At 40.2% G+C, this 13,815-nt stretch overlaps 1 protein-coding gene across 2 annotated transcripts; it reads right to left on the bottom strand.

Moving 5' to 3' along the window:
* Nucleotides 1–249: 249 nt before the first annotated feature.
* LOC149422081 (sesquipedalian-1-like) lies at nt 250–11,644 on the bottom strand. Of its 2 annotated transcripts, XM_089634297.1 has the most exons (4): nt 11,268–11,644; nt 9,895–10,083; nt 2,503–2,613; nt 250–428 (listed from the first exon to the last, which is right to left on the bottom strand). In XM_089634297.1, the coding sequence occupies exons 1-4, from the start codon at nt 11,470–11,472 to the stop codon at nt 265–267; spliced, it is 669 nt and encodes a 222-aa protein (XP_089490423.1). In that variant the 5' UTR covers nt 11,473–11,644; the 3' UTR covers nt 250–264. The 2 variants fall into 2 exon arrangements, with proteins under 2 accessions (XP_089490423.1, XP_089490424.1); XM_089634298.1 differs by lacking the exon at nt 2,503–2,613.
* Nucleotides 11,645–13,815: the final 2,171 nt, after the last annotated feature.

The raw sequence follows: 13,815 nt of genomic DNA, 5'->3' as shown, positions 1-13,815 counted from the left end.
CAGCGACACGTAGTGCTCGCAGTTTCATGCTTATAATGGTTCATGACCCATACCCATCGTTTCTACTATCTGTGACCGCAGCTCGAGGTGCAAATTACTGTACGAGGTTTCAACTCGCTACCTATTTGCCATCAATAAATTTCTCTTCTAAATACCTACATTCTATTATGTATTGAGAACAAAAAATGTAGAAAAATACACATTTCTTCAAAGTATAAGTACATAAAACTAAATAATAATTCTAGAGGCATTCTGGTTTTTTGTCTACAGCTGTATGAGGGGCTCCTCTGGGGCGGAGGCGGTGGAAGGGGGTTTCTTGTGCCGCCACTCGTTGTAGTCTGCTAAGATCTTTCTCCCGTACGCGGTGTGCAGCTCCCGGAAGGTGATCTTGGAGCGGGGAACGTTCTCCGGAAGGCGCTCCGTCTTACCTGCATTCAAAAATAATAATACTTACATTGAATTTACAAGGTGTCGAACTTCTGGAGGAGATTCTACATGATACATGTAAACGCACAGTGACGTGATACAAGTAAAAAAGATAAATAAGTTTTTCAAAATTCCAAATATTAATGGCTCTGGTATCAAGGAGCAGTTGGGATTCTTGTGAGGTAATCACATCCAGGGTTTCGAATTCTATATAGCAAATACAAAATTTCAATGCAAACTCCAACCTTTCTAATATGACACTGAGAGTCGATGAGCTGAACCTAACCAAATACAAGTTGTTTTACAAGGTATTGAGGGCAACGAGCGGGCTGACGAACTTGCGAGGAAAGAGGCGAAGCACCACTCGTAGGATCCGAGCCGGCCGTAGGAGTAGCAGCTTGCCACACAAAATTACATATTGATAGGTGGGTCAAATCCCAGCACTGCACAGAATGGGAGAGGGCACCAGGAATGAGACAATCCAAAGTACTCATAAAAGGACCAGACCCTAGACCAGAGGTTCCCAAAGTGGTCTATATGGACCCCCAGTGGTCGATATCGGAATGCTGGGGGTCCGTCAGCTAGAAAAAAATTTGGGGGTCCACGAGAGTCAAATGGGGGTACATACGAGCAGACCCCCATTTACCTCAAGACAACTTTTAGGAGTTGAGTAAATGACACAATAGACCTAACACAAATATAATAGTCTGAGAAATTGCTTATTTGATATTTGAATTTTTATATTTCGTAAAGTTGTTAATTGAGGTATATAAATAGAGTCTACATTCCTTTTCTCATCAGAATTAATATATTAAAGAAAAACATTGCACGTCGGAGGCCGCGAATTTTCCCAGTTCCCCAACTTGTTTTTGAAAAACGTCCAGGGTAATAATGACGTTCAACATTTAAATGCACTTCAAAACTTACTTTGAGGACATTTTAACTATGGAAATGCAAAGTTGAAGAACTGACCAGAATAAGCGCTGACAAAGAAATTAAGGGGTAGTTCTGTAAAGCTAGCTACAGAAAGAAATTCCCGTTGCTTATCCTGCTTCATTTTCATTTGGTGTAATACTTCACAAGGGCGCCCCCGTCTGCACAATGTAAAGACAGAACAACTATACCGCCACCCGGTTGTTGGGCAGGCAAGGAAAGGGAATATTTATACTAAAAAAATAAATGATTATCACATGGGACGTTAATAGTTTTAGGAAAATTCAAAATTCGGCAGGCAGGGGGTCTACGGAAAAAAAAAAATTTGGCAAGTGGTCTACGGGGCAAAAAAGTTTGGGAACCTCTGCCCTAGACGAACCAAGAAACTACTCAATATGGACAGAAACTCGTTGAGGGAACTGGTAGGACTACTAACGGGACACTGCCATCTCAGGAGACACATGCAACTGTTGGGAGTGGAAAACACCAACATCTGTAGGAAATGTGAAGAGGAGGAAGAGACTCCAATTCACCTATGGTGATGTCCTGCCCTGGTGGGAACCAGGCTCAGATACCTGGGGAGACATACAGTAGAACCAGAAGACATAGCCACATACCCAACGACAACCCTGGTGAACTTTATTAAAGGTACTGGGTTGTTGTTAAAGGATTGAGGTAAAATGGGAGATAGCACAATGGGCCTATGGCCTTAAGTGCTTACGGGAACTACGTGTAAACCGTCTCAACTCTTATGGATGATGACTGCATTTTGTATGATTAAAATTGTCTTGTTGGATTACAAAATCTTAATTATGTATCACCTAATTTGGGGATCAAAAATATTAGAAAAGCCAATAAATAGAGCAATAAGCATAATTAGTTAGAGAGAGTGCATGAATAATTAATTAGAGAGAGTGTATGAATAAGTTAGATAGATTTGAATATTTATAAAATGGACAATGCGGAAATGGTGACATCAGACCTCATGCCAAGCCAAGATTAGGATACGTATCTTCTTTGTTATCAACCAGTTGGAACATCAGAAGGGGATCCACTTCACGAGAGCACCAAACTGCTCTCAACCATCTGGGGACTGTGGCAAGATGAAGGTGGGAAGTAACTAAATACAGTGTGAGAACTAACCGCTCTTGCCGGGCTGGTGGCGCGAGTCCTGAACCTTGTTGAAGGGATTGTAGCGCTGTCCGCGAGGCGGCACTTTGGGAACACTCTCCTCCGGCGCCGGAACACTCATCTCTGTAGGGAACCAAACCAACCACACATGCAGACACTTCAATAGGTGTATGAAAGATGCCCAAAATTATTTTGTAATGGTGGTGGTGCATTATGTGATAATAATTAAAAAATAATTTTCAGAAATGGAGAGTTAACCCCTGAACCAACATGAAAAGACGGTAAATATTCGGGATCGCTGGCTGTTCGAAAAACGAACAGGGGTTGGAATAGCCGACTCAAGGGCTATTCCACACAGATAACAAATAAATTAATTATACGGTTTTTGACAGGCGAATGCGGAAACACAATGCGTAACGTTACTTCACAAGCAACTTACCGGTGAAATGATGGTGAAATCTGCATCAGCCTCATCTGTCAGCACTGGAACTGAACTGTCGTTCGTTATCACTCGTTATTTTAGATTAAATTGCGATAATAAATACGTATTATGATTATTCCGATAACACAACCGAGGATCGATAATTGACAGGTCGAACCGTTTTTGTGCAACTGGCTGGGCTCACGGCTTTCCGTCGTTTTAGCTGACTTGTGCGAACTTAAACTAAACAGTTCAAATCCTGACGATACGATTGGTTAGTACACGGCCTGTCAAAAGCAATTGGCGTTACGGAACATTCCGCCCACCAAAATACAACAACGTGTATTTTAAATAAAATTTAGAAACAAAACGGGCAATGCTGTGGAACGTTGCGTGAACGAAGAAACAGTGAAAAGAGAGAAGAAAAAGAAAAAAAATATATATTAATAATAATAATGAAAATGATAAGAAAGAATGCGCCGCGGAAGCGAAAATGATTAGTCACATTGACTAGGCAATGGACATAATTTGGGTAATGGTCTCGTGAGAAGAGAACCATTCGATGTACGAACCGTAGCGATACGAACAACGCCGTCGGGGCCTGGATGACAATGTTCTCGATGTAGAGCGTCTATCACAAGAGAAGTAAGCTTAGATTCGCGAGGAAATAGGGCAGGATGTTTATACTCGAATTCGAGCCCAGATTGAGATAACCTGCCACCCACCCTGAGCACACCGTGGTCGTCAATGAAGGGATTAAGCTTCCGCATTTGTTTCGACATAAGGTTGCCCTCTTTCAAGCGTGTGATATCATTATTAAAATGTACATGATGAGTGCGTTTAACTACTGTCAAAAGTGAAGTGTGAATTTCGGCACGGTTTAATGGAAGATACAAACGACGAGATTCTTTATTCTGTAGGTTGTATATGAATCTAAGACAGTAACCGAGAATGCGTTGGATCTTCCGAATCGAAGAAAATTTAACTAATAATAGGTCCACCAGATTTTCGTCCTGTTGGACAAATAAAGATCGAACTCGTTCCTCAGAGTGAAGTTCAATTTCGTCGAAATTGCCATCGAACAATGGCCAAGAATCGGATGACTGGATCAGCCACGAAGGCCCCGCCCACCATAACGTGTTATCGATCAGATCGGCTGGAGATTGACCACGAGAAGCGACATCCGCTGGATTATCTCCAGATGACACGTGATGCCAGGAAGTCCCTTCGAGGGCATCTTGAATGTGACTGACACGGTTAGCCACGAAAGTCTTCCAGCGACACGAAAGAGAACGTAACCAGGCGAGCACGATGGTTGAATCCGACCACGCAAAGGTATTGGAGATCTGAAGCAATGGTACGTATAAATCTTTGACGAATTTTAATAGATCTGCTAGAAGAACTGCCGCACACAGTTCAAGGCGAGGCAATGAAATCTTTTTTGTGGGGGTGACTCGAGACTTGGCGCAAACCAAATATATTTGGACTTTATCGTTAACATCCATGATTTGCAAGTAAACTACCGCGCCATATCCAAGTTCCGAACTATCTGAGAAGCCATGAAGTTGACACGACTCCATGTGAGGGAATGACACCCATCGAGGGATTTTGAACGACTTCAAGAGCGGTAATTGTTTAGTATAACGATCCCATTGACGAACAATTTTAACAGGGGGGGTGTCATCCCACCCAACCTTTAGAACCCACAACTTTGGTACTAGGGATTTGGCGAAAAACGTCAAAGGGCATAGAAAAACGAGAGGGTCAAAAACCCGAGCGACTTCACTGAGGATAGTGCGTTTAGTGCACTCGCGATCGAGGCATAGGACTTCGAATGAAAATGTATCATGTCGTGGCTCCCACTTTAATCCCAATACCTTGAGAATGTGAGAGTTATCAACATCCATGGACACCAAGTCATTGAGGCAGTATTCCGGAGGCAGATCGGCGAGTAATTCTGGTTTGTTACTAGCCCACTTCCGCAATTCGAATTGACCTCGTTTAAACAGCTCGATAACTTCGGTTTTCGTTTGTTGAGCTTGTTCTAAGCTGTTACAACCGGTAACGATGTCATCTATGTAAATATCCGAAGTTAGCACACGACGCGCTAGCGGTAAATCATAACCTTCATCTTTGGTCAACTGTTTGACAGTACGACAGGCCAAAAATGGGGCGGAGGAGACACCATAGGTTACAGTGTTTAGTTGGTACTCGTGGAAGGGTTCCGACGAATGAAAACGCCAAAATATTCTTTGGAAAGCGCGATCTGGTTCTAGAACCAATATTTGGCGATACATTTGTCGTACATCAGCAGTAAACACTACCGATGGTATACGGAATTTTAGCAAAAGCTCCAGCAGGTTCTTTTGAAGCTTTTGACCGATAAGCAAGGTATCATTTAACAAGGATCCGTTAACATCCGTCGCTGAGGCGTCGAAAACGACTCTTAAGTAAATGCTAGCGCCGCCTGGACGAAGAATGCAATGATGAGGTATGTGATACTTTCCCTTGTGCAAATCTTTTCCAGGAACACGAGTCATGTGACCACTGTGTAAATAATCAGTCATGAAAGCAGAATATTGTTCACGTAAGGTTGGATTTGCTATGAGTTTGCGCTCGAGTGAATGGAATCTACGTAAAGCGATCTCACGCGACCCTGGAAAAGAGATATCCCTTCCACTTTCTCGGAAAGGCAAGGATACGATGTATCTTCCCGAAGATCCGTCCCGTGAGTGGTCAGGGCAGTACATTTGTTCACAAAGTTGTTCCTCATGAGTGAGGTGTGAAGACTGGGGAATGGTGTCTAACTCCCACAGTCGCTGGACCTCTTCGTGGAGCCGGTCCTCGTTAGTAACGATGAAAGATTTCGTTTCGTGAGCAGTGTCCGAACCAACTGAACCTAGAAGAAGCCAACCAAATGCAGAATTGAAAGCTGATGGCTGACGTGGACCACCATTCACATTACCAGGTCTCAGAAGACAAGAGAAAACCTCAGCACCCAGAAGAAGATCAATCGGTCCCGGTTTGTGACAGTCAGGATCGGCAAGAGGCAAGTCTCTCAACTGATGCCACGATGACTTATCTAGACGAACAGTTGGCATGTTGCCACAGATACTTGGCAGCGTAAGTGCCTTGATGTTGAAGAGAACCCGTCCCTTAACACCGATCTCTAATTGAATGACTCCTGACGTGGTTGCGGAAGATTGGCCTAAGCCGCTAACTCTCTGAGAACTGGCTTGACGAGGGATGCCTACGAGCTCCGCAGCACGATCGGTGATGAAGTGAGCTTGACTGCCCGAATCGATCAATGCGCGAAAGGTTTGGAAACGGCCGGATGAATCGCGAATGCCAACATTGGCGGTTGACAATAGTACTATGGACTTGTCTCCTAAGTTGGTGAGGACCTGAATTTTAGAGTCGGAAGAAGGCTCCTGGTCCGTAGACGCCGTGGAGTGTTGATACTGATCTTCCAAAGAAGCGTTTTCGTCTCGATGGAGCAAAGTATGATGTTTTTGCTGACATTTTTGACATGTAAACAAAGATTTACAATCTTTAAGATAATGAGAAGAATGAAGACAATTGAAACACCAACGGTGTGATTGAACAAACTGTAGGCGATCCTGAACTGACTTGAGTGCAAATACCTTGCACTTGGAAATGGAGTGGTCTTCCCCGCAACAGGAGCATTTCAGATAAGTGGTGGAGTTCGAGGACCTATTTGTTTTAGGCTGTCCTTTCTTAAGATCGCAAAGAAGCGCTGAAGTGCGTTTTTTGGCAGCCTGATTAAAGTTCCGTGCAAGAGGTTTGTCAATAGTACTGCTATCGCGAGTCGAAAAATGTAAGTCTCGTACAAGAGCTTCGCATTTGTTATAAAGAAACTCTTTGAGTTTCAAATATGAAGGCAGGTCGGTAGGAGACTGCAGTTGTTCGAATGCGCATCTTGTAGGTGAATCTAATTTCGACAGAATTAAATAACAAAGCACGAAGTCCCAATTATCTATTGGGAGATCCAATTCTTTTAAAATTGTTAAATCCTCATTAAATACATCGAACACGCGACGAAATTCAAAAGGATCGTTAGGCGGAAAATTTAAATTTAGCATTTCCCGCCAACACGTAAAGGCGAGTTCACGCGCGTTACGATAGCGCGCGATTAATCTTTGATATGCTTCAACGTAGTGAGCTCCTTGTACTGGAAATGTCCGAATTAACCCTAAAGCTTCTCCAGATAAACATGAGAACAAATACTGCATGCGTTCGATGTTGGATAAAGATTTGTTTTCATGAATCAGAGCGTTAAACATGTCGTAAAATTCGGGCCATTGCTTGACATTTCCAGAAAATATTGGAATGTTTATTTTTGGTAATTTAACGTTTGTGCACGCATTCGCGGTCTTACAATCGAGAGGCTGACTGGTTAACTCCTGGTAAATTTCGACAATTTGATAATACATCTCGTCAAAGGTTTCACGAATTTTATCCTCATCAATTTCGTTTGTGTCATCTAAAGCTAATATTTCCGCGTGAGACGTTTCAAATTCAAGAACTATCTTTTCCAGAGTAGTATAATGCGCTAACAATAAGTTGCACTTAGTTGCATCGTGCAAAGCGCTTTTTGCTATTTCATGTGTCTTGACTAACCTATTATTCGCTAATGTCCGTTTCCGGCGCAATGTTTGAATGGCTGGGGCCATGTTGAATAAACGCGATTGGAAACGTACCTAAAAACGAAACGAAATAAATGATAATAATTTAATCTATTATAATTATATACGCGGTAGGTCGTAAATACTATGAAATCGTAAATACTATGGTCGTAAATAAACAAAATAAATGATAATAATTTAATCTATTATAATTATATGCGCGGTAGGTCGTAAATACTCAAGAGCTAGGTACCTACCTAATTACTGTTCGAATTGATTATTATTCAAAATTTAAGAAACATTCCACAGCATATATCCGTTTTGGCATAGATAGATTATAATCTTAAAGTTCCCTAGTTTCGGCACCAAAAATGTTCGAAAAACGAACAGGGGTTGGAATAGCCGACTCAAGGGCTATTCCACACAGATAACAAATAAATTAATTATACGGTTTTTGACAGGCGAATGCGGAAACACAATGCGTAACGTTACTTCACAAGCAACTTACCGGTGAAATGATGGTGAAATCTGCATCAGCCTCATCTGTCAGCACTGGAACTGAACTGTCGTTCGTTATCACTCGTTATTTTAGATTAAATTGCGATAATAAATACGTATTATGATTATTCCGATAACACAACCGAGGATCGATAATTGACAGGTCGAACCGTTTTTGTGCAACTGGCTGGGCTCACGGCTTTCCGTCGTTTTAGCTGACTTGTGCGAACTTAAACTAAACAGTTCAAATCCTGACGATACGATTGGTTAGTACACGGCCTGTCAAAAGCAATTGGCGTTACGGAACACTGGCCATGCTTAGTTAAATTATTGTAAATGGATATCATCCCATACAACGAAAGCGAAATTTCATTTTACTTAATTGAAAATTAGAATGTTAAAATTAAAATTTCCCAAATGCAGATAGTAATTAAGGTTTTATTTAAAAAAAATCGTATTATCCTGAATAATTACCGAAAAGACTTAAGCGCTGTTCACATTGAGTGTCAAAAGACTTAAGCGCTGTTCCCATTGAGTGTCAAAAGAACCAATTGAAAGCTCAGCAACCGGGATCTGATGCTCTGCTATTCACAATGAGCGCTATTTGTATTGAGCGTGGCCAGCGATCCCGAATAATTACCGAAAAGACTTAAGCGCTGTTCACATTGAGTGTCAAAAGAACCAATTGAAAGCTCAGCAACCTGGATCTGATGCTCTGCTATTCACAATGAGCGCTATTTGTTACATAATTATTTATCAGTTGACAAATTGCTGACATATTAGTCATGGATTTATTGCATTTTCAAGTATACAAAGAATTTCAGAAAATGTGTATAAATGTTTGAATGTAATTAAGCTATAAATTAGTTTAATATTTCAACCATGGAGTGTTGATAAAGTGTACGACTCATTGAAGGTGAAGTTAGTAGTGTACCAGGCCTGTGGCCAACAAGGGGTAGCAAGCAGCCCCACTCAAGCGTCGTGGGTCCTCCATCATTGCACAAGCAACATTAAACATTATGATGGTAGCAGAAGTTATAAGTTGGTCTTTCTAATAAATAAATAAAATAACCCCAATGTGAACAGAGCCATATTATATAATAGGAACCTCCCAACATCTTTCTAATAAATAAATAAAATAACCCCAATGTGAACAGAGCCATATTATATAATAGGAACCTCCCAACATCTTTCTAATAAATAAATAAAATAACCCCAATGTGAACAGAGCCATATTATATAATAGGAACCTCCCAACATCTTTCTAATAAATAAATAAAATAACCCCAATGTGAACAGAGCCATATTATATAATAGGAACCTCCCAACATCTTTCTAATAAATAAATAAAATAACCCCAATGTGAACAGAGCCATATTATATAATAGGAACCTCCCAACATCTTTTTTTCGCTATGATAACCACTTGAACGATGGCTTATTTGATTACATTTCATTATAAAAATCATATGTCTGAATATTAATACGAAAACATATAAATTCCTTACGATTTGTTTTAAAGTCAAGGAATCTACCTACATTCCACCGTTTTTCCCATATGAATTTATTAAATATAATAAATTCATAAAAATCACCTACACAAATTATTACAAAGACCCAAATTTGGGTGGCTATCGCTCAGGAGCATTATTAGTGGTGCTACCCTAATGTGGGTTGCTATCGCTCGAGTGGTTAAACACTGCCTAAAAAACATCACTTTGACTTCCAATGTGAGCAAGGCTCATACCCTTTGCCTGATCATAACATTTGTACATATTCACATATTTATAATAGATATTTTGCATAAAGCATGAAGCCAAAGAAGTGAGGTTAAACCGACCTTCCAGCTCGTCCAGCTGGCGCTGCAGCTCGGCCACCATGAGCTTCATGTAGTCATAGCTGGCGCAGGCGAGCGCCTTCATCCACTGCTCCATGGCGTCTTGCGACTCGGCGCCCAGGGTGTACGCGCGCCCCGCCACGCCGTGAAACACGATTTTGAAGCTGAACTGCTCGTCATCTTCTGTCAGCTCTAAGGATATTCATTTTTATTGTTATACAAAAATTAGAAATCAAGTTATGGATCAAAAAAGCCATGGAAAAGTGGCTTGGAAATGTATGTAGAATTCCAGAGACAGACGGCAATTTCATAGGGAAGACGTCCTGTTGGCCGTTCCGGACAAAATTGGTGAAAGCAGCTCTAGAGACTGAAAGGATGATGGGCCAGCAATGGACGGAGACCACATTAATAATTTGCAAAATGTAGACGGGTAAAACAAAGGACAAATTTATTGTAATATAGCAGAATGTTTTGGTACAAAAAAGGTAATTATTTACCTAACCGCCGGACTTTTAAGCACAGATTATGGAAATTACAACAATTACTATAAGAAACAACTATTTATATGGACAAAAAGGTTATTAGGTTCGTAGTTTTCAAAACGAAACTCTCGCAAGTGGTCACTCCATACAAAATGGCTGCAAAGAGATCGTTTTTTTCACCTTTTACCATCTATCTAGACGCAAATGGTTGTTTCTTGTAGTAATTAAATTGAAATGTAATTTCCATAATGTCGGCAACAACAAAAAACTGCGGCATCATATTCAAAATTGGTGAAAACTGTCTCGAAAATAAAACAAATACAAAATATTTCAGCCTGATTGTAGATTCCCAGATACCGTGGGATCTCCACATAATCATGTGAAGGCGAAAATTACTCCCATAACTGGTGTACTATATAGGCTTCGAGGATTAGTACCCATTTATATACTAACTTCGGTGTATTATGCCATGCTACATTCACACCTATCCTATCTCTGCTGTATCTGGGCTTTGCTTCAAAGAAACTGATAGCTGACCTAAAAATGTGTGCCTATTGGGCGCTAAGTGCGCGGTTAGGGAAATATTTACCGAAAAAAATATCATCATTCTTGAAGAGACCCATGTTGTAGAAGGGAGGAAACACAGAGGCCAGCTGTTGAACTCAAGAACGATTCGTAGAAGCGACCTGTTCTTATGTTGGGCGCGCGTTTGGCGTGTTTCCCGATGATGCACTGGTGCCGAAGGAATCAATGACGCTAGTTCCTCGGAGCACCTTCCACTATAATACAGTTAGAACAAGGACAGCATACCTACCTGACGCCTGTGCTATAATAATTGCAATCCGCTTGTTAAGATAGGGGACTGGCTAGAAATAATCCAATGTTTACACAAACCTATTGTGCAACCTTCTAAAATAACAACTCCTACGGGTTCCTTGTCCCCCTTCTTATCGAAGTAAAAGAGCAGATTCCCCTTCAAGACGAACCATCGCCTCTGGTAGGACTTGTTAACTTCCCCCCTCTTGTTGAGCCAGCCTTCCCGGTCAACAGGAGTGGCTGAAGTGGCGAAAGAGCAGAGATTCTTTTCATTTATCTTCATCCTAGTATTCTAATAGCCACACGAATCCACGAAGAGAATTAAATCAAGACAGCATGACAAGAGTGCATGCTCTTGCAGAATATAGTATTCTAGAGCTCCGAGAATTATTGTCTAAATAACTAATATTGTAAACATTTTCACACACTAAACTGATGACAACGAATGACACTGACAGTTGTTCCATAGATACTTTATAGTAGTTCCATAGAAGCAAGGTTGCCAACCGTAAAAAAAATTCCCTCGTACGGATGCAGCTAAAAATCTCGTACTTTGACTTTCAAACATCGTACCAAGGATGGTATGCATAAAATAATTATTTCCCCAGATTTCGAGGCGAAATTTCCCTAGAATTTCCCTACATTTCGCAAACCTTGAACAAAACAAGATCTTGGCAAACAAAACCCGCTTTATGGGTAGGATTTAGGACTTTTTACTCAGTGAAATAAAGTATTGCAAGTTTCCTACTAAATAAAACATCCTTTTGTGTGGTATTAAAAAAAATCTTTATTGTTATTGTTTTCGTTGTTATCACTCATAGCGATTCTTTTATTACACCGCTAAACAATTGGACGAAACAACGAAAAGACTAGGTATTTAACAATAAAAATCTTCTTCTTTTCAAAAACTTCAATTAGCTACACGTACTAACGTAGTACAACTAAACACGGCCGGCATGCAACAAATGGAACTCGTAAAAAACAGAGATAGTAGAAATTTGCGCTCTGTGTCACAGCGACGACTAATGCGAAGAACGAACGAACTGTTTTATTATTCAGGGATTTCAATAATTTTATTATTCGGGGATTTCTCGGTTGATGGGGTAACTACCATCGCGCAAATACGGCAATGTAATTTTTGGTGTAAGAAGTTCCTACAAGTTCTGATGGCACTAGTTTTTACTGTTATATAATAGTAATGTAAAATGTTCGTATAGCCATAGGTATTATCAAAATCTCGTACATAATTGTACGAGGTTGATAGTCTCCTCGTACCTCGTACGGAAGGCCACAAATCTCGTATTTGTACGAGGAACCTCGTACGTTTGGCAACACTGCATAGAAGTAGCTATGGGCTATGGCAAACTCGAGATGTCCATTTCGAAAAAATAGATTATTTCGAGAAAATTGATTGCAGACTAAGAAAATCGATTCTCAAGTTCTAAACACGTCGAAAATTATTTAATTTATGACCCAGGTGTTTTTCAGGTACAAATTCAGTATTCGGATTTTATTCACAGTCCTTATATTCCAAAAATCAAATTATTTCGATAATGCCCCATCACTAAATATGATAGTGATGAATAATATGGTGATGAAGGTTCGTAGAAAACATAGAAAATGTTAAATACGTTGGTAGTGGATGTTTGATTGCGAACCTAATGATTTAACAAGCCTAGATATTTAATAATTGGATGATTTGTGAAAATAACACCTCAAGGGCGCTGTACAATAATATATGTATTTATTTAATGCTCTGTCTAACTACAGACTAGATAAACTATTATAACAACGTATGGCTAACAGATTGCATCCACCGGTTCGTCGATCATCAAAACTATATGATGCTGTGTTGAAATGTACATATTATATTATTATTTAATTATCATTCTGTAAAGGCAGGTAACAGATACAGGACCCTGGGAGGTCACTTGAGATTTAATAACACTGTTTATTGTTTAATATAGAAATTTAGAAACAGTTTGCATGCATTATTCGGAACACTCCACAATTACACGTGTTATTGGAAATGCTAATATTTAATCCTGGTATTTATTTTTAAAATGTTATATGTTTTAAAGACTCCAAAAAAAGATATTGGCTTGTGCTTGGGCTCTATGCGACCAAAGTTTTCCGGGATGAATAATTCAGAGATGTAAGTTGGGGCCATTTCATTGACGGATTTAAACACCGCCCAGCACAATTTGTACTGGATTTTTTCAAGGCAATTGAGCCAGTGAAGGTTACGAAGGTGTTCTAAAATGTGCGAATATTTAGAGACCCCAGTTATGAGTCGTGAAGTTTTTCAGTTTGATATTTTGGAAGGCTGGCATAAATACCGTTACAATAATCGAGAAGTGAGACTTCGTAAGGGTTGTTAAATAGTTTTGGTGCCTCTGTAAGGAGGTTTCTTCGGACAGTAAAAATCAGAATCTAGATTAACATCAAGAAGTTTGATTGTTATTTATGGAATGATATCGTTGCCGGAATAGAAGTCGTCTATGAAATGTTGGCGTTTGTTTGTGGTCGCCCAGAGAAGCTCAGTCTTAGATGGATTCAGCTTCAGCTTGTTTGAAGACACCCAATGAGTTATTGCTGAACGACATTCAGCTAAACGGAATTTGAG

Source organism: Hesperophylax consimilis, chromosome 8 (genome assembly GCF_061612785.1).
Source record: "Hesperophylax consimilis isolate HC1 chromosome 8, BYU_Hcon_1.0, whole genome shotgun sequence".
NCBI lineage: Eukaryota > Metazoa > Arthropoda > Insecta > Trichoptera > Limnephilidae > Hesperophylax > Hesperophylax consimilis.
The sequence above is the reverse complement of the archived record's forward strand: the minus strand, read 5'-3'. Positions and strand labels throughout refer to the sequence as shown.